Source organism: Suncus etruscus, chromosome 5, assembly GCF_024139225.1.
Source record: "Suncus etruscus isolate mSunEtr1 chromosome 5, mSunEtr1.pri.cur, whole genome shotgun sequence".
Lineage (NCBI taxonomy): Eukaryota > Metazoa > Chordata > Mammalia > Eulipotyphla > Soricidae > Suncus > Suncus etruscus.
The window spans coordinates 151,148,172-151,169,620 of record NC_064852.1 but is presented as its reverse complement, the minus strand read 5'-3'; the positions used below and the strand labels follow the sequence as shown (position 1 = coordinate 151,169,620).

The 21,449-nt window shown below is 46.5% G+C and overlaps 1 protein-coding gene across 1 annotated transcript; it reads right to left on the bottom strand.

The window, feature by feature from the left end:
* Nucleotides 1–5,088: 5,088 nt before the first annotated feature.
* On the bottom strand, nucleotides 5,089–20,253 carry PABPC1 (poly(A) binding protein cytoplasmic 1). The gene is made up of 15 exons (XM_049773881.1): nucleotides 20,030–20,253; nucleotides 17,274–17,467; nucleotides 16,955–17,070; nucleotides 14,946–15,085; nucleotides 13,558–13,652; nucleotides 13,266–13,403; nucleotides 12,508–12,603; nucleotides 9,648–9,920; nucleotides 9,447–9,537; nucleotides 8,294–8,404; nucleotides 8,053–8,207; nucleotides 7,710–7,794; nucleotides 7,174–7,304; nucleotides 5,982–6,074; nucleotides 5,089–5,532 (listed from the first exon to the last, which is right to left on the bottom strand). Exons 1-14 carry the CDS (start codon nucleotides 20,220–20,222, stop codon nucleotides 5,982–5,984), a joined length of 1,911 nt encoding a protein of 636 aa, XP_049629838.1. The 5' UTR covers nucleotides 20,223–20,253; the 3' UTR covers nucleotides 5,089–5,532.
* Between the last annotated feature and the right edge of the window lie 1,196 nt (nucleotides 20,254–21,449).

Here is a 21,449-nt window from a genome sequence, read left to right as displayed (position 1 = left end):
AAACAAAACAAAATTGAAAATTGAAGGCAACTTTATTTTAAAGGATTTCTCCATGGGCAAGCAGCTGACCCAGGATGGACCTGGGTTTGACCCCCAGCGTCCCAGATGGTCCCCCAAAGCCAGGAGTGATTTCTGAGCACATAGCCAGGAGTAACTCCTGAGCATCAGTCGGGGGATGGAACCGCTGTCCATTCTAGGTTAGCTAGTGCAAGGCAGATGCCCTACCACTTGTGCCACTGCTCCAGCCCCCAATGAGAGAATCTTGAGGCTTCTATATGCTTTGATTTGGGGGTTTTATGAGTTAGGGCACATACCTGGCAATGCTCAGGGGTTACTCTGGACTCTGCACTCAGGAATCACTCCAGGCAGGGCCTGAGAGATCTCCAATATACTCTCTCTCCATCCCCCCACGTTTAGAGAAGCATATGTATTTGTTGTAGCCTTGTCCCCCTGCACCCCGAGTGAAGATCATCTGAGTACCTGAAATTTGATAAATCATTTTATTCTTTTGCAGTTTACAGGCATTTAGAGTACAGAAACTCTATGCTCTCTGTAGGCTAATTCCAACAGTCTCACTCACTCTGACTTTAGCCATCCCCAAGGTTCTAAAAGCTTTAGTCTCCTTAGCTACCAAATGGGAATACACCAAAGAACTTGTGTAATAGGGCGGTTCTAGGAATTAAATATACAGGCACATGGAACTAGGTGTAGTATGAATATTACTATTACAATAGTTGGCTCAAAAGCAGTCATTTCTTGGTTGGTTTGTTTTGAGTCCACACGTCTGCTCACAAGGATCACTCCCTGGGATGCCCCAAGGACCAAGTGGTGCAGGGCATCAAACCTCAGCCTTCTTCAAGCAAAACATGTGCGCAGTCCCTTACACTTTCTCTGACCCAAAGCCCCTCCTTTTTCTTTTTCTTCTTTTGTTCAAAACTATACCCGTAGTATTCAAGGCTTACTCCTGACTCTGAGCTCAGATATCACTCCTCGTGGGACTTGGGAAACCATACAAGGCACTCGGATTAGAACCTGGGTCAAATTTGTGCAAGGCAATTGTCCCTCCCACCATAGATAGCCCCTGGGTCTTTCTTTAAGGGTGGAGAATGTTTTCAAACCACAATCAGGATTCTCAGCTTCTGAACTTGGTTTCCTGCAGACTTGATTTTTTTTTCTTTTAATTTAAGTACCATGGTTACAAGGTTGTTTATACTAGTACTTTTCACAGATAAAGTTGTTCATGACTTAGTCACACAAACTTCACAGCACATTTCCCGTCACCAATTGTGGACTGATTTTCACTGTTGTCCCTAGTTGTTGCAATATTACCAGCACCCACCACCAGGACCATTAATACCCGCATTTGCAAATAATTGCTTATAATGTATCTAGCCTGCTGTATTTAGCATGCAACTTAGCATCTGATTTTTTTTAACTTTTGATTAATTTTACTTTAAAAACATTTGGGGGGAGGGTTAGGTCAAACACTGCAGAAATCAGGGTTACTCCTGGCTCTGCACTCAGAAACTGCTCCTGGCAGTTCAGGGGACCATATGGGATAATGGGGATCAAACCCGGGTTGGCCTCATGCAAAGGAAACGCCCTACTACCGTGCTATCACTCCAGCCCCTACCTTAAGTTTTTTAATCCTGTTATAAAAACGATCAAAATGACTGATGTCAAGTTTGGGAAATCTCAACATTTGGGGCTGATGAAATACTTGTCAAGCTTCCAAGTCTATTTGACAATGTGCAAATGAACATAATATTCTCAAGAACTGTTTTACTTAGGGGTGTGGCATAAAGACAACCCTCCAGCTACCATTAAATCCATCTGCTTATCTGTCCAGTATCAATAATCAAGTCATCTTTGTGGGAATTTCTCAGAAAGACAAATGTTGGCATCCGGGGGGCTGGAGCCATAGCCCAGTGGGTAGAATTGCCTTATACACAGCCAACTCAGGTTCAATCCCTGACACTCAGGGGTCCTCAAACTTTTTAAACAGGGGGCCAGTTCACTGTCCCTCAGACCACTGAAGGGTCTGACTATAGTAAAAACAAAACTTATGAACGAATTCTTATGCACTGCATATATCTATTTTGCAATGAAGAAACAAAACAGATACAAATACAATATGTGGCCATAGTTTGAGGACCACTGCTTATGGTCTCCTAAGCAGCAAGGAATGATTCCCTGAGCACTGCCAGGTGTGCCCCAACCCTATATTTATGTACAGGGTTGACATATGTATATTGACGTATGGTCTTAACAAGTTTGCTTTCTCAACCCTGTTTCAAGTTTCCTCAAAACATCATAACATATATATTTTTTCTACCTAAATGGGCATGAGCCACCCAAATGTGCCTAGATTAGGGCCACACCTGGAGATGTCTAGGGGTTAGTTCTGGCTCTGTGCTCAAGGCAAATATCCTCCCCGTTGTGCTACCACTCTAGTTCACACCAAACTAAATTAAAAAAAAAAAAAAAAACTATAACTACAATGTGCCACATACATATCTGCTACAACTAGTTAGGTACCATGTGAACTCACAGCCAAGAGCACTTTAATTTAGGCTTGAAGGTTTTTTTTCTCAGTATGTCAGAGCCTTCTTGTGCTCAAAAGCATCAAACAGCTACTTCTGTGCTCTGGGAGGCAGCATTTGAATAAAATCATCCACAAAAAAACAGAAACATCAAGAAATTAAAAAAGAATTGTTTTTAGCTCAAATCACAGTGGCAAATTACCCCATTTCACTTGTCTGTAATGTGCACCTAGAAGTCACTTTTATTTTTAAATATCTTTATTTATACAGTTTGACAGAAGTCACTTTTCAATCTTTGTACACATCTAGAAATGAACACCTTGGGGGAGGAGGGGTTGGGTATTAGTGAATGGGTGAAATCTGCAAAGATAGCATTAGATTCCAGGGGCCAAGATGCTTTCCTATTTAATTCCTGCAAGCAGCTCAAAGGTCTTTTTTGGGAAGTAGGGGGGAGGGGAGAGGTCTGCTTTAGTTTGTTAAACCCTGCCAATTAAGTTCACAGTACTAGCAATGGGTCACACACACGGAATAGCAAACTACTGGATTTGGGATTTTGGTTATTGGAACACACACGCCCAGTGACACTGAGAATCTATACGCTCAGAAATCGCTCCTGGCTTGGGGGCCAATGAGACATCGGGATCGAACTGAGGTCATTCCAGGATCAGTGACATACAAGGCAAGCAGCCTACTGCTGCGCTACCACTCTAGAGCGAAGCGCTCAAGGGTTATTCCTGAGCTTGAGGGACCATTTGGGATGCTGGGAATCGAACCCCGGTCTGTCCCAGGTCAGCCACATGCAAGGCAAATGTCCTATTGCTGTGTTATAGTATCGCTCCTGCCCTTTGGTGTCTCAAACTGGCCTCAATTAAAACCTCAAGGACTGCTCTAGTTTTGTTATGACTCATACTTAAATGCCTTCCTAAAGCATTGAAAAATCCAGTTTAAAACAGTAAATGGGTGGCACTAGAGGTAAAGTGCCTGCCTTGCAAGCACTAGCGTAGGACGGACCGCGGTTCGATCCCCCAGCGTCCCATATGGTCCCCCCAAGCCAGGGGGGATTTCTGAGTGCATAGCCAGGAGTAACTCCTGAGCGTCAAACAGGTGTGGCCCAAAAAAAACAAAAAAATAAATAAAAGTGAATGGCTGGTCCCTTTAAATGCCAGGCCAGGGGTGGGAATGATAGCAGAGGTTAAGGCACTTCTCTAGTATGCAACCAACCATGGTTTGGTCTCCTCCAAAGCTTGCCATGAGTGAATCCTGAGTGCAGAGCAGTAATCCACAACCAGGTGAAGCCTTTCACCCAAATATCAGGCCAAATATATGAGGGACCGGAGGCTGACTGCACACTGAACTCACGGGTTTAATTTCTAACACTTCTGCCTGGGTATTTGCCAAGTAGCTCCAGAGCACTATCAATAAAGCATATTAAACTGTGTTTATCTCTTGGGTTCTTTGAAACAGAGAACGATCTCAAAGCCTCACCATGTAAAGGCTATCCTAAAACTATGGTTCAACTTGTTCCCAAAGGTAATAGGGCTACTTGTGCAACTTGGAATGCTGACCTGGCACCAGTGCAGTGCAGAGAACACAATGGACCAGACTTCTCAAAAAGGCTGAGTTCAGGGAGCTGGAGAGATAGTACGGTGGTAGGGTGTTTGCCTTGCAAGTGGCCGACCCAGGACCGACGGTGGTTCGAATCCCTGCACCCAGATGGTCTCCCACACCTGCCAGGAGCCATTTCTGAGCGTAGAGACAGGAGTAACCGGAGTGCTGCAGGGTGTGACCCAAATCCCCTCCCCCCAAAAAAGGTTCAGTTCATTTGCTTGATGGTCATGTCCCCCATGTCCCTGACTTGACTGAATTCACCCATCCTCTTCTGGAAGAATTGAAACTCTTTTCAGAAGTGGTAAAAATGAGGAACCAAACAGTACAGTAGGCAGGGTAACTTTGGTCACCCATATGGATCCCCGAGAACCACCAAGAGTGATTCCCGTTTCGAGCCAGGAGTAGCCTCTGAGCATTGACCAGGTACGGCCCCAACACCAAAAATGAGGTAGCGGAAATCAATTAAAGACCTTTCAAAGGTAAAGCTCAAAATGAACCATTTAATCAATGTAAAAAAGTATACCAAGACCATTATATATATCCATTCACCACCACTGTGTTGGTTTTATATAACCTGACATAAATGAAGTTAATTATCTCCTAGCCTAGAAACCTCATTATAGCCCTGGCACAGTCTCAAACATTGAGATCACTAACAAATAGATATAACAGTTCAAGAGCAGGGAGGGGCGCTTTGCCTTGAACACAGCAAACCTGGTTTTGATCTCTAGCATCCCATATGTCCCCCCAATCCCTGCATGACCCCTGAGTGCCAAGTGTGGCCCCCAACCCAAATGTTACCAATCCCAAGGAACTGCCTTATAACTACCAAGGATCCTCATCATTGAAAGAGTTCACGTTTCCAGGAGTCTCAATGCCTGTTTCTCCACTCCATCACTATGTGCAATGCCAATTACGAACCATCAAACACAAAACATGGAGCACTGTTTAAGGAATTTTTATTAAAGCAAGAATTTTATAATCCAAATTACGTTTCCTTGCTCAGAATTCAAGTTCGTTTATAACAAAATTGACATTCTGAGCTATTCCACAGTAAAGAATTACAAAATTAAAGAAAGGAATGCTTTAAATTTTTGTACTTTGCTGAAAATTATTTTTCCCAGGGTCTATAAAACATTAATTTGTTTTTATATTTTACTATTTTTTTGTGGGTTTTTTTGTTGTTTTTAAATCAGAAGTAATCTAGGCCTGGCGTTTGCAAGGCCTGGCATTTGCTCGGTACATAAGGTTCAAAGTTTCCTTTCCTTTTTTTTGTTTATTTTCTATTTTGCAATGTTTTTTTCATAATATTTAAGTTTTTCGATGTTTAGATATTTTTCTTCGGTGAAGCACGAGTTTCTGTTTGTGGTCCCTGATCAATCTGCAAATAAATAAATAGGAGCTATCAATACTAGCATTCATTTGACAGTAGCAAATGTAGAATCTTGGCTAAAGTCTTATCTGGGATCCCAACTATTGGAACAGAGCCCTCTCATTTTCATGCTGTCCAGGACCACAATGTTACCACAGTTAAATAAGATTCTATGACTACAGTGCCCTCTGGTCCTTCCCAAGATAGCTCTGGACAGACTTGATCCTCAGTGCCATGCAAACTATGAGACCAGCCACCTTCTGAAAATGCCAGCGCCAAGGGAAGCCCAACACAGCATCCGACCAAGGGCAAAATCTCCCTCACCAAACCTTCCAAGGTACTTATTTTTGAGAAAGTCAGCAATGTACTAGAACAAACGGCAGTAGAAATCCTGGCCATGTTGGGAAACTTGGAAATTCTTTGGAAATCAGTCCCAAGGAATAGCATGAAACACTCACTTAGACAGTTGGAACACCAGTGGCACTGTTCACTGCTTTCTGGGCAGCCTCTTTCGCTTGGTGGGCTTGTAGTACAGCTACAGCTTCATCAACCTTAGAGAGAACAAGTCATCTTTGAAAAGGATGCCCTAGAAGAGACTTTCCCCGCAGTCCACAGATACACATCCACCCTTAGATTAACCTAGAAACAACATAAACACTCCAGGGGCCTGAGAAATAGCACAGCGGCATTTGCCTTGCAAGCAGCCGACCCAGGATCTAAGGTAGTTGGTTCAAATCCCGGCATCCCATATGGTCCTCCGTGGCTGCCAGAAGTTATTTCTGATAGCCAGGAGTAACCCAACCCCTGAGCGCCACCGGGTGTGGCCTCTTTCACCCACAGTTGCAAGCCTCCTGATTTCGGACAGAGGACTATGTCGTCGTTAACTGTTCCAGTGCTGTATCCTTTATCAAGTTACAACTCGTCTTTTCTGATTCATCAAATGTCTTTGGTTGGACTTTTAGGAGTTCTATACTTATCTTTTTAGTGTAAATTTCGACTTGGTAAAAATATTTAGCTTTTGTATGTGTACTTTTTATGATTGGAAACCTTTGAAGTGTCAGGATGTGTTGGATGTGGCCCAAAAACAAAGATCACTCCAACTGGACCCAATGTCCTTCTAGGCTGTTATAAAAACAGCCAGTTATTTTCCTCCATGAAAGCCATAATAGGGCCAGAGTAATAGTACAGTGGGTAAGGCTAGCTATGATCCAGAGCCCTAAGCAGAGCCAGGATTAAGCCCTATGTGCTGCAGACAGTTAAACAAAAGATAAATAAAACAAAAGGGGGCTGGAGAAGTGGCGTTAAAGGTAAGGTGCCTGCCTTAAGCGTTAGCGCTAGCCTAGGATGGACCTCGGTTTGACACTTCCCCCGCATCCCATATGGTCCCCCCCAGCCAGGAGCGATTTCTGAGCATAGAGCCAGGAGTAACCTCTGAGCACTGCCGGGTGTGACCCAAAAACAAAAACAAAAGTTCTATAAAATTACGACCCTACAATAAGGGTTGAAAGATGAGAGCTTATCTGTCTGGCTAGAACCCAGGTACCCGATATGTGCCCTTATGCACCACCAGGACACCCGAGTACTGATGGGTAGGACTTAAAAACAGAAAATAAGAAGAGATAAAGCATCGAGGAGATAAATTCAAATTACTTTAGAACGGAGAGATTCCGGAGACTCAAGCATATGAAGAAGTTCTGAATTGTCAATCTCCAATAACATGCCAGTGATTTTACCAGCAAGAGTAGGGTGCATGGCCTGAATGAGAGGAAAGAGCCTTTCACCTACAACAAAAACATACAAAACTTTGTCAGTCAACAATTCTAAAAGTGTCCCTGCCACGTTAGAACAAGAATCCAGAGAAAACCTTGTGTGGAATGAATCCCAGACTATCGTAGATTGTGTATCACTGAGTTAAGAGTCACCCAGGTTTGTCACAAAACAAAAATCAGGCAATTTTTTAATCTGTGTTCAGGGAGTTACTGTTTTTCGCAAAAGGAGCTTTGAATTCCCTCCTGTAGTGGGTCCATGAAAAGGCAATGCTGTTTCTCAACAGCTTCCTAATTACCGTAATTAGCCAGGCAAATCAATGTCCTCACATCTGCCTATGCCAACCCTTATCAATCCCACCAGCCCTGTCTGTAGGTATCAAGAATTTTCTAGTCTCCCTGACCAAGTCAGGGACTTACCCAACATTTGCTTTTGCTCTTGAGGAGGGGCAGATGCCAACATGGAAGCAGTCAAAGGCTCCTGACCTTGTACATGGACAGCAGGCTACAAACCAAACAGAAAATGCCCCCGTTCAAAGTAAAAAGTGCACTAGCCATCCCCAGGGACCACCAAAGCTAGCCACTAGACGGATGATGAACTGCACCCAGGAAGACAATCCAACTTGCTCATGGGATCTGCTTTGTCAATGCCAATTTTGGTCCCAGTCAGCAGATTCATATCTGAGGAGGGGACAGACTCAGTGCTCTTACAACATCTTTGTGGGCCCCCCTTCTGTTTCTTAGAGAATGCTCCAGCCCATACCTGCTGCATGGTGACCTGCGGCTGCGCGTTGAGATGCTGCTGAGGGTTGCGCACACCTGCGGCATACTTATACTGAGGGACAGTGCGAACAGCAGGAGTAGCAGCGGCGGCTGCGGCAGCAGGACGTGGGCCCATGGTCTGTGTTGATGTGTTAGCTGCATGGGAAACAATATGGAGTGTTAGCGTAGTCACTCTGCTACTCCCGGCAGGGAGAGAACTATCAGGAAGGCCCAAGACTCACCAACACGTTGCGTGGACATGACTCGCGGAACCTGGGAAGAAGCTGGTCTCATCGTACTAAATGGTGGTCTAGGAGCGGCTGGGCGGATAGCACCGGGCATGTTCTGGAATGCTAAATACAGAGGGAGGGCTTAACCCCACCCTAATTCCCACAAGGGATATGCACCTGGCTCTAGGGGTAGCTGGGAGAGCATAACTCTAACAATAACACGGGAAAAAGAACTTAACTACTATAACCAAGGGGAGCCTGGGTTCAATCCTCTCATCAGTTATTCCTGTGCACAGCAGGTAAGGCCCCCAAACAAAAACACAAAAACTATAACCAAATCAGAAATTTGGATCTAGTCCCAAACTAATCAAATGGAAATCAAACCAATAAATAAATTAGACAGGGGGGCCGGGCGGTGGCACTGGAGGTAAGGTGCCTGCCTTGCCTGCGCTAGCCTAGGACGGACCTCGGTTCAATCCCCCGGCGTCCCATATGGTCCCCCAAGAAGCCAGGAGCAACTTCTGAGCGCATAGCCAGGAGTAACCCCTGAGCGTCACAGGGTGTGACCCCCCCAAAATAAATAAATAAATAAATAAATTAGACAGGAAGGATAAAGACGTAGAAGTGACTCAGGACTGGAGCAATAGTACAGCACGTTAAGGCATTTGCCTTGCACGTGGCAACTGGGGCCTGAATCCTGCTGTGTGCCTCATCTGGCACCATAAACACTGCCAGGAGTAATGCAAGCTATCACCAGGTGTAATCCAAATACCCAACAAAAAAAGATATAATAAAGTAACAGATAGAACAGCACTGGGGCCTGAGGGATAGAAACTGCTAGGACATTTTCCTCGCAGGTGGCCGACCCAAGTCAGATCTCTGGCATCCCAGATGGCTCCCTGAGCCTGCCAGGAGTAACCAAAGCTCCACTGGGTGTAGCCCAGAATCAAAACAAACCAAAACAAAACAGTTAGCACTTAGGGCCAGAGCATAGAGAGCACAGTGCCTTACATGGGCCAACCTGGGTTCGATCCGCAGTATCCCACATGGTTCCCTGAGCACCCCAGGTGTCCCCACCCATCAAAAACACCTTGGCACGTAAAGGCAAACAGATCTGTTTCGTGGGCCACGTTGGAACCCCCAGCAAGCAGGGACAAGCACTTACGATGAGGTCTGGCACCCTGAGCAGTCCAGCGTGGACTTGGTCTTAGTTGAGCAATTTGGCTAGGAGGATAGTACGCAGCTCGGTTCTGGGTCTGAAGAGGCAGCACATGGAGCCTTGGTTACTCAAGCTCCCACTCCCACAGCACAACCATCTCTCAGCTCATGTCACCCATCCTCAAGGACATATCTCCACATGACCCACCTGTGGGATAGCTGCCATGAAGTAACCTGAAGGAGGAGCTGGCTGGTACGGGTTGATGACGGGGTTGGGCACTGCTCGCACACTTGCCATTCTCTGCATATACTGGTTAGTAAGGTGGGCCTGGCGCTCTTCTTTGCGCTGAGCTAAAGCTACATACAATGGCTTGGTGGCCACAATCCTACCATTCATTTCTGTGACTGCTTTAGTGGCTTCTTCTGGGGATGAGAAACATACAAAACCAAACCCTTTGCTGCGACCACCCTCCATCATCACCTAGTAAAAGAAAACAAAAGTAATAGATTAATGCAGTGATAGATGGGAAAGTGACTTATGACTATGGAGTTAACTATGGTCCCTGATTTAATGTTTTTAATGTTTTATCTTCTAATCACAACTTTTCTTTATACAACAGCAAAGACTATTATTCTATTCTAGCAAAACCATTCTAACCAAGCCAAAAAATACAATTTTTTTTTTGATTTCTTTTTTTTTTTTTTTTTTTGGTTTTTTTTTGGGTCTCACCCGGCAGTGCTCAGGAGTTACTCCTGGCTCCATGCTCAGAAGTCACTCCTGGCAAGCACAGGGGACCATATGGGATGCCGGGATTCGAACCGATGACCTTTTGCATGAGAGGCAAACGCCTTACCTCCATGCTATCTCTCCAGCCCCTTTTTTTTGATTTCTGGGTAAATTTTTAACAAGCTGGGATAAAGATGGTGAGGTGTTTGCTTTGTACACTAACTAGCTTGGGCTGGGTTTAATTCCCCACACTCCATAGTTTCCTCAGCACTGATAAGAATAAATTCTTGAGCACAGTTGGGTATGGTCCAAAAGATGGGAAGGACCACAGCAATCTGGAAGTTTGCACATTGGGGTTTGTTTTGGGGGCCACATCTGTGGTTCAAGGATTACACCCGGAAGGCTCCAGAGATCACACGGGGTGCCCAAAGGTTGAACCACGGTGAGTCATGTATGTGCAGGGCAGGCAAAAAAAAAAAAAAAAAAAAAAAAACCACTATCCACTGCACAATTATTTCTTTCTAGCCCCAGATTTCACTTCAATACTATAGTTTTATCCTTAAGGTTAAAGGCTTAAACACATTCAACACTTAGTAAAATCTGCTAGAAATTCAAACCAACAAAGTGCTCCAAAGTTTTTACAATAAAAACTTCAGTCAGAGTTCAATCCCGGCATCCCATAGGGTCTGTTGAGCACTGCCAGGATGACCCCTGTGCAAAGAACCAAGAATAACCTGAGCATTGCCAGTCTCAACCCACCCCCCCCAAACAAGACAAACCAAAGAACCATTGTTATGGGGCTGGAGCAATGCTACAGCAGGTAGGGTGTGTTTGCCTTGCTCATAGCTGAACCAGGTTTGATCCCTGGCATCCCATATGGTCTTCTGAGTCTGCCAGGATGACACATAATGTCATCCACACCATGCTGTATGTCTGAAAATATGTTAACACTGCAGTGTAAAACATGCAAATCTAATGACTAATACTGTCAAATTAATCTTCTAACACACTTGTACCAGAAGTATCCAGCACCAGAAAAGAAAAATATTGTGGCTAAGCATGGGTAATTAATTCCCCAGGAGATCTTTGAAACCAAGAAGTAAACAACCTTTCATCTTCTGCCTCATAAATTTGCTTTCCCAAAAAGCATATTTTATAAACATCATCTCCTAAACAAATTCTTGTCAAACTTTCACCCTTGCTACTTTTAAGTAACATTCAAGTTTAACTTCTGAATAGTGTAAACTGTAAAGCAATCCCAGGGATCGAAAAGCTGGAGACCAGAGAACTTGGACAACTAGATTCTTCTGACCACCACCACCACCTCCTCCCAAGGATTCCTCCCACAGAAAAGACCTAAGATGTCATGTCACACCCAAACAAGCTCTTGAAACAACTTTGTCACTTGTACGTCACTTAGCCATAAAAGGTCCCTTATGTCAATGAATGGTACCTGCCAGGTAAAGCAATACCACCACTGGCTGATTTTATTCCCATCAGCCACAAGCTGGACACCAGGACTGGACCAGCACCAAACCACTGGGTCCCCTGAGTGCTGTGCCTAATCCCCTTCCTTTTAAGCACTGTTCTAAAAAAATGGGATGCCAAGATTTCCCCCCCTCCCCCCGGTATATACTGGGACACAATTGTATAGAGGGATCCTGGAGGTATAGACATCTTAAAGCACTGACAACTGAGGCTCAAGAATTGCCCATGTTCTGCATCAGATTTTAAGTCATCTTCAGCTTCCAGTACAAGAGGAGGGACAGCACCAAGGAAATGAGCCTGCCATTCCCAGTGCCAACTAATAGATTAAGCCCAGTCATCAAAATTGCTGTGAGAGAGCAATGCTGACATCTAATGATGCTTGATGCCAAACATGGTCTTGTGCAGTCTTAAGCCCCAGGTTGAAAAATAAGGACTTATTCAGCCCTAAATTGCCTTTATTTTTCTTACCTCAAAATAAGGATCATCAAGCAATGCCTAGACTGGCAAGACCACCATCTGTTCCTCTACGATTTAACCACTAGAAATCAAACCCTGCCACCTCCAGGAGACAACTAGGCAACAATGTTCACTTTGCATCAGAGCACATTAAGAGAAACTTGATCCCAGGATGAAGGAAGATACATACAAAACTAATAAGCCTACCCACAAGGAGCTATTTCTCAAGCTTTAAAAACACTGATTCAAGAATCAGTGATAGACTGGATAGGGCGTCTGCCTTGCTGCTGACATCCCATATGGTCCAAGCCTGTTGATCACAGGAGTCTGAGCGCTACCAGATCAACCCCAATTTCAAAAACCAAAAACCACCCACAACTGATTCGGTTCATATTACCTTTGCACTAGTGATTGTACCAAATGGAGAAAACTCTTTCCGAAGACGTTCATCATCAATGCCATCATCAAGATTTTTCACATAAAGGTTAACACCCTGAAAGTAAATACAAATCATAGAAAACAAGCACTTTCTAATCCAAACCAAGTTTCTCCTCCCCCTCCACTTAAGCCCCAACTTTCCTAGCAATAACCGAAAATGAATCTTGTTTTGGTTTTTTGTGGCCACACCCAGTGATGCTCAGGGGTTACTCCTGGCTATGTGCTCAGAAACCGCTCCTGGCTTGGGGGACCACAGTCCGTCCTTGGCTAGAATATTCAAGGCAGACGCCATACCTCTAGTGCCACCATTCCTGCCTCTGAAAATGAATGATACAAATCCAGAATCCCTAGATTTATTAAAAATGAGACTGAAGGGGCCCGGAGAGACAGCACAGCGGCGTTTGCCTTGCAAGCAGCCGATCCAGGACCAAAGGTGGTTGGTTCGAATCCCGGTGTTCCATATGGTCCCCTGTGCCTGCCAGGAGCTATTTCTGAGCATACAGCCAGGAGTAACGCCCGAGCACCGCCGGGTGTGGCCCAAAAACAAACAAACAAACAAAAAAAATTTAAAAAAAAAAAGAGACTGAAGACCAGCCAGCCCATTATGCTGACCCATGGATTTGAGTGTAGGAGGTCCAGGTTCTAATCCCAAGACTGATCACATCATCTCTTGAGCATTAAATCCTCAGAAGCCCCCACAAACCCCCAAACAAGAACCTGGTATCTGGTGATCCGATCTTGCTTCATCTGTTCAAATTTGCGCTTAAGTTCTGTCTGGCGCTCCACTTTTTTCTGAGCCCGACCAACATAAATCTGTTTGCCATTGAGCTCCTTTCCATTCATCTCATCCACAGCCTTACAGAAATCACAAAAACGTTTCATTGTTGACTGGTACTATAGCATTCATACTTAGTATACAAACATAAGCCACTAATAAGAGTGTATGCCTACCCCCCTTATTGTAAAGCAACCCTCATACTGCCTTTCGGAATATGCATTCCAACCTTACCTTCTGAGCATCTTCATGCCTTTCGAAGCTTACAAATCCAAAACCTTTGGATTTTCCATTTTCATCCGTCATTACTTTCACACTTAAGGCAGGTCCTATAAAGTATTTTGCAATGATTCAGACACTTAACTAGATACATTTAAAATATCTAACAAAAATAACAAGATTAAATCAGGGAGCTTAAGAAATTTAACATTGTCTTCCAAAAATTTCTTCTTTCTCTAACAACTTTTCTAATAATAAGCAAGTCTCTTTCATATGCCCTTTAATTCTAGTTCCTTTCCTAAAGATCAAACTGCTTAAAAATAAAACATTACTTAGGTTATTTTATATGCACCTATTTACCAAGGCAAATGCCTTGCCCTGCTACATATATCCATCACATACACAATATACTATAGCTATATAGTGAACATGACATTCTTCTAAGGACACACGGCCTCCAACTTCCTCAAGCTGAAAAGATACTTCACGAGGATGAGTTGGGCGTCCTCAAATCAGCCAAGAAAACAGTCAACATTTACATTATGGCAATTTTCATAGTAGTTTTCATTGAACAAACAACACCCAATGTTAAAATAAGCTCCAAGGCCTAATGTCTTATTTTCCTCATTTTTTGGTGCAACATGATAAAACTGCTTTCTGGAGCAAAGGATTCAATGTAGCGTGCTAGCATGGTTGTTTACGACAAGTGCCTGAACACCAAATAACAAGTAAGGCTGGTGGTATTTCAGTTAGTAGTAGCCCCCTTGTAGGCCAGCCAAAGGAGGCATCCCTTGAAGTGTCCATCTTTCCTAACGGTAGGGTGTTTGCCTTGCACAATGCCGACAATGGAAGGACTCCGATTCTATTCTCAGCCTCCCATATGGTCCCGAGCCTGCCAGGTGTAACTTTTGAGCGCAGGCAGAGCCAGGTGTGAACCCTGAGAGCCACCAAGTATGACCCAAAACCAAAAAAAAAAAAAAAAAAAGGAAACACAAAACGCAACCCCATCATTTCATAACATGAAGCTACTGATGCGGGCCAAACAAGTATCCTCAAGCTCTTCTAGCCCATAATTAAAGACTATAAACACTGCCCCAAAGTGGTTGTCACACCCAAGCTTATGAGGGGACTCATCAATGCATAAATCACAGTATCTGAAAGAGCAAAGCCTTTCAAATCTGTTCCAATTATTTAGTCACACCTAATATAAGGCACCTTTGTGCTAAGATAATGCAAGCATATTAATATGCTGTTTAACCTGGACAAAATCCATTTATATGCTACTTAGTATAATATAGTATTGTCAAGGAGCTTAATCCTAACCACAAACATAAAAGTACTAGGGTAAGTCAGCATCGAATCAATGACTTGGCAATCGAATGTAAAAACTTAATTCACATTACCAAACTTGCCAAAGAGTTCCTTAAGGCGCTCATCATCCATGTCTTCTCCAAAATTCTTGATGTAAACATTGGTGAATTCTTTTGCCCTTGCTCCAAGTTCTGCTTCTCGTTCCTTCCGAGACTTAAATCGTCCAACAAATCTAAAAAATATATGGACTTACAACATTAGGTTCTATTTTATAATCTTGACATATCCATCATTTACTTTGCAGCATTAACTGTTAATTTTACCTACTATGAAAGCAGTACATGATTAAAAATAACGAACAAAAAATATTGTATTATTTTTGGGGGGATGAGGATGTGAGGTCACACCCACCAGAGCTCAAAAAACCACAATGGGATCAGGTACCCTTTCTCAGGTACCCTCAGCAGTGGGAAGAGCTCTTGCCTAGCACACGGCTGACCTGGGTTTGATCCCAGGCATCCCATGAGCCAGAAACTACCAGGAGCTCAGAGCCAGAAATATCCAGAGGGCCATCAGGCATGGCCTCTAAACAAGTAAAGTTTACTCTTGACTGCTCAGGATCATTCCTAGAAGGGTTCAGGGGACCATTTGGAGTTACGGGAGCAAACTCAGGTCTGTAGCAAACACGTTAAGTACAACTGCCTAGTTGTTTTCTCGCCAGCCCAAAACAATCTTACTTTTTTATAAGCTCCCACCTATGGTGGGCTCTTTATACCCCAAATGTTGTTGAGACTCAATACTAATATTAATTTTCCAACTTAATAACAAGGATTTGGTTCAAAAAAAAAATGCTGGATTTGCCCTAAGGTTTGGGGGCCACACCAATGTTCTCAGGGATTACTCCTGGAGGGGCATTAATGTTGGAATCTAGCCCAGATCAGCAGCATTCAGGGCAAGTGCCTTATCCTTGATACTATCTCTCTGGCCCCTGTACACAATCCAGGTGAACCTGCCTGCTGGCATTCCCAGAGACTTCGCAGGTTCTTACAATCTTCCTTTGGTCGTATTCTTGACATTCACCTGAGCTGGTGAGGCACATGGCCCCTTGTGGACCCAACAGCCACCCTGATTTCCAGTAATTTATGAGAACCATCTCAAGTATTGCAGTTCCTATGCAAGAAACCACCAAACCTTCCACTGATTTACAAAAACCTCCTCAATACTACAGTTTCTTTGGAAGAAACCACTACACCCAACAATAAACAGGTCACCCTGACAGTGGACAGCAACAAACACTCAAGATCATTTCCAGAGGGACCAGAGAGATTGCACAGTGGTTAAGGCGTTTTTGCCTTGAACTCAGCCGATCCAGGACTGTGCCTGCCAGGAGTAACCCCTGAGAGCAGTTGGGTGTGACCCCCCCCCCCCCACACACACACACAAAAGTCATTTCTAGAAAGACCTTAGAACTGCATTATTGGGGCTGGTGTGATAGCACAGGGGTAGGGCATTTGCCTTGCGGCTGACCCTGATGACCTAGGTTTCAATCCCTGGCATTCCATATGGTCCCCCAGCAAGGAGCTGAGTGCACAACCAGGACTAACCCGAGTCACCAGATGTGGCCCAACAAAACAAAACAAGGAACTGGATTAAGTCAAACCAACAGTGAGAATGAAGATTTAACTACAACCTGGTAAGTTTTCTCAGAAGTCTAGTTCCTAAGATAAACTCCCAACAGTAAACTTGTATGACCAACTCACCCTGGGCTCTGAATATAGGCCAGGGGTAGCAGCACACCAACATACCACCAATACTGGCAAATTAGCTTAGCTTCAGCTTCTTCCAGTATAAATATATCCATAACCAGCACCTCAGGAATTATGATGCAGGTTGCCCAGTCCCCCCCACCAAGCATGCTTAAATGTTATCTTCCTTCATTTAAAGGCCAGTGATATATTAATTCCATGTGTTCTGTTGTCATGAATATGAAAATAATTCTAAAAATCACCGCGGTGAGGCTGGCTTACTAATTTTCACTTGAGCCGCCTTTAGAGCATCTATCAGGCATTGGTGCATTAACAGCGTCTGAGGTTCAACTTACACTTTGCGATCATTCAGCAGCATCCCATTCATTTTCTCAATAGCTCGTTCTGCTGCTTCCTGTGTCTCGAAATGTACAAATCCGTAACCCTTGGAGCCATTCTCATCACAAACCACCTACAGAATATAGAACCATTTTTTCATCACATTACTTGCCAGTGACTCAACTGTTCCAGAACCACAGCAGCGCCCCCCAATCTGGATTATTTGGGAAATAAAAGATTCCCAATACAAAGACAGTACAGCAGTCATCCTAAGACACTTAAATTTCAAGCCGATAAAATAACGCCAAACCATTTTCCTGCCCCATTTGCGCTTACCTTACATGAAAGGATGTTGCCGAAAGCAGAAAACGTGTCATACAGTGCTTTGTTATCAATGGATTTATCCAAATTTTTAATGAATATGTTGCCCACTCCACTTTTGCGAAGGGATGGATCCCGCTGCGACCACATGATGCGGACAGGCTTGCCCTTAATAACATCAAAATTCATGGTGTCCAAAGCACGCTCCGCTGCAGGAAGAACATTTTAAGAGGTGACCGTGACTTCAAGACTTTCACAAGCCACACAACGTTCAGAATGATGGAGGCCCCCACTGGTCAGTAGACGACAACCCATGACTCCTTCCCACATTTTGCATAAACTTATAAAGCCAAACAATTATCAGAACCCCCCCAATTTCCTGTTAATTCATTTCTCAACAATCCATTACTATATAAAACCGCTTTTCGGCTCCTAGTCAACAAAAACTGGGATCCTCCTGCTCATACAAAAGCTTAAAGACCATCACCTGGAGCTCATAACCAGCTGAGTGGTTTAAGTAGTGAAGCTGCCAACTGCTTCCTTACTACTTGTTTCGATCGCTTATTTCTCAGTATTTTACCAACATTAGACCATCTTCTAAAGTTCCTGAACTGATAGAAGAAGCAGTGATTCATGGCTCAACTTGCCACTGCTACATTAAAAAAAGGGAAAAGAAAACTAAGACCCATACAGATCTGATCACACCACCAAAATAAATGCTAAGTCAGACATTAGTATTAAAACTAGTACATTTAATGCCATGTTCCAATTAACAGCACGATACATGGCAAACAAGAAATGCTGACAGATCTCCACTGGATCAGTTGACTTCTTTCAGCTTTATTCCTCCCTCCACTCTAGTCCACTACTGCCTTTCCCACAATCAGTTTGAATACATGTCAGACCTTTTAAAAAGAGCTAAGTGCCCAATTTTCAGATACCAGGCCTAAAATATTCAGTCTGATAGCTTTCATCACATTCCTCAATACTCCCTTTGTAAAATCACTTTATAAAACAAATCTACCCCAGAGCAACTCATAGACCAACTATTATTTCCGCCAGTGCTAAGAAACTTCAAAATCTACCTTATAAATATTTCAGGTCTAAGAAGGAACTGAATTGTTTAATTCTAACAGTTATTCAGGAAAATCAAAAGTGGTCTTGAAGTGAAAAAAATAAAATAAAACTAAGCGTAAAAGTCCACAAGCTTCCCACCCCATTTCACAACTCCCATACCACCGTATCTCTAACATAGAAGTCATTTTTCCCCTGGCGTGTCTTTTCAAGTTTCAGTCCAGCATAGTGACAATCTAGTGTCAATTCCCTATCAACTGACCACACCTCAGAGCCGGCAAGTTTAATTTTTCAGCTGACTGGGAGTTTCTCGAGTGAGTCATCTCTTCCGGTTAGAAAGGAAACCCCGCCACTTTTCAGAAGCTAGCCCTCACGCATCCTTCCCCATCCATGTGGCGGAGCATGTGGGTGAAAACGTAGGGGGCCCTGCCTTACCTGTAGAGCCGGCAAAGTGCACACATGAACACCAAGCCCAACGGCTGGGAAGAAACGCTATCTTTCCTCCCCAGGCAGCTGCCGAACTGGCCTGCTGGTATCCAAGATAACCTAACATTCAGCGGCCGGCAACCATGGCAACCGGAACTCCTCAAATCCGAGCAATTAAAAAAATATTGTTTACGTAGATTTGGTCCCAGCAACTCGAGGATTTCCTCAGGCCGCCTCCATCAGCCAACCCATCGGCCCATTCTGCGATCTGCCTGGCCCTCTCGCAGAAATGCCCTGGCCTTCATCTCCACTGGGGAATGCCACTGGCCAAGACTTAAAGCCAGCGTCGGGAAGAGCAGTCATGGAACCCCAGTTGGAGATCCAGCTCAGAGCCCGAGGGCAACGCAGTCCCGGCTCGGTGTCACTGCCCAGTCCACCACCTACCTTGCATTTCCATGAACCTCCCCTTCTGGAAAGAAGGGGATCAAGATAAATCCTACCCAGCAGAAAGGGGCATGGAACTTTAAACCGGAAGGCCTCCGCTCCCCAAGAAAACACCCAACGGAGAGCCAATGTGTAGGACTTGTGGCAGCCAACGGGCATGGAAGGGAGGGAAGGGAGGGCAGCGTGGTTTTGAAGCATGAGCACCGAGCCAGGCTGACTTTTTCTCTCGCAGAAACCCTCTGGCCTTCTTCATCTCCACTCGGGAACGCCAGTGGCCCACCAAGGGTCGGGAAGAGCAGTCATGGAACCCCCAGTTGGGAGCTCCAGCTCACGGGGGAGCAACGCAGTTGTGGCTCGGTGTCACTGCCCAGTCCACGACTTACCTTGCATTGACTTCCATCAACCTCCCCTCTTCTGGAAAGAGGGGGGACCAAGATAAATCCTACCCATGAGGGAGGGGAATGCTCCCCAAGAAAAACACCCAAGGAAGCCATGTGTTGGACTTGTGGCAGCCAAGGGGCATGGAAGGGAGGGAGGTTTTGAACCATGAGCACCGAGTCAGGCAGACTTTTTGGCAACTGAGGGTCAAGAAGAGAACGATCTGGGCCACTCCACCAGGCCCCGAGGCCAACGACAGGAGCAAACCCCCCTGGTGCAGGTGAACCCCATCTTGGGGAGGGTCCCCCTGGCCTCGGGATGGGATGGGGGTCTGCCGCCCCGATCGTCGGGCCCTCCCGGGCGCCCGGGGTCCAGGGCTCGGGGCTCGTCCCCAAGGCCGCCCGCCCCGCACGTGGCGCGGGGGGCCCCCGCCGGGCTCCCCGACTCACCGTCGGCCGGCTGCTGGAAGTTGACGTAGGCGTAGCCGAGCGAGCGGCGGGTGATCATGTCCCGGCACACGCGGATGGACAGGATGGGCCCGGCCGGGCTGAACTTCTCGTACAGCATGGCCTCCGTCACGTCGGGGTGCAGGTCGCCCACGTAGAGCGAGGCCATCGGGTAGCTGGGCGCGCTGGGGTTCATCGCGCAGGCCGCGACCTTGCGTGCTGCGGGGCGGGCGAGGGCTCGGTCGGTCGGTCGGTCGGACGACGCGGCCGGCGGCTGCTGCTGCTGCTGCTGCTGCTGCTGCTGCTGCTGCTCAACGGACGCCGGCGGGCCGGGTCGGGCCGGGCTGGGCGGGCGGGCGGGCGGCTGGCTGCTGGGCCGGGCAGGCCTCGGCGCGGGCTCCGGGCTTCTGCGCTCGTTCGGTCTCGGCGGGCTTCACCGGGCGGTTTGTAGAAAAAGAGGAAAAAAAAATAGGAGAAAATTTAAAATTAAAAAAAAAAAAAGAATTAAAAAGTCTCCGGCGGGGAGGAGACGCGGATTTTTTCTCTGTAAAAAGGTTTTTTGTTGGTTTTTTTTTTTTTTTTTTTTTTTTTAGGGTTTTTTCCAAGCTTTTGAGATTTTTTTGGGTTTTTTTTTTAATAAGAAATGTGTGTTCCGGGCCCGGAGCACACACTCCGCACTCTCCGCACTAACCGCCGGGGAGAAGGGGAAGCGCCGCCTCCTGCGCCCTCTATTTATACCCCCGCGCCGCGCTCGCCCCGCCCCCCTGCGCGTCTGACGTCACGGCCCGACGCGTGCGTCGGCGTCCGAGGGGCGGGGCGCCGCGGGGCCGGAGGGCGGAAGGCGGAAGGCGGGGCGAGCCAACCCGAGGCGCCGAGCGCGGGGCGGAAGGGCGCGGCGGCGGGGCGCGGCTTCCGCGCAGGCGCCGCGTGCGGGGTGGGCGGGGCTCGCGCGGCGGAGGTCGCGAAAGGGGCGGGGCGCGGCTTCCGCACCGGCGCCGCGTGCGCCGTAGGCGGGGCCCGCGCGGCGGAGCTCGCGGGAGGGGCGGGGCGGGGCCTCGCCAGCCACGCCCCCACGTGCCGGGGCGGGGCGTTGAGCCGTCACCGCGCCGGTGGGCGGCGCCGGCCACTTCCGGGTTCCTGAGGCGCCGACCCCCACCCCCACGTGCGCGGCCGCCGGGTCACCGCCGCCCGCCCCGGCCCGGCCCCGCAGTCTCGCCTCGCCTCGCCTCGCCTCGCCTCGCCTCGCCTCACGTCGCCTCGCAGCGTCCCCTCAGGCGCCTGAGGCCGCGGGGCCCGGAGGCGGCGGGCCGGGCTGCGAGGCGAGCGGGGCAGCGCCGCGGCGGGTCCCCGAGCCTCCTACCCGGACGGCGGCGCTCCGAGTCCCACGCGCGGTGCCTGCCGGGAGCGCCGGGCCCAACGGACG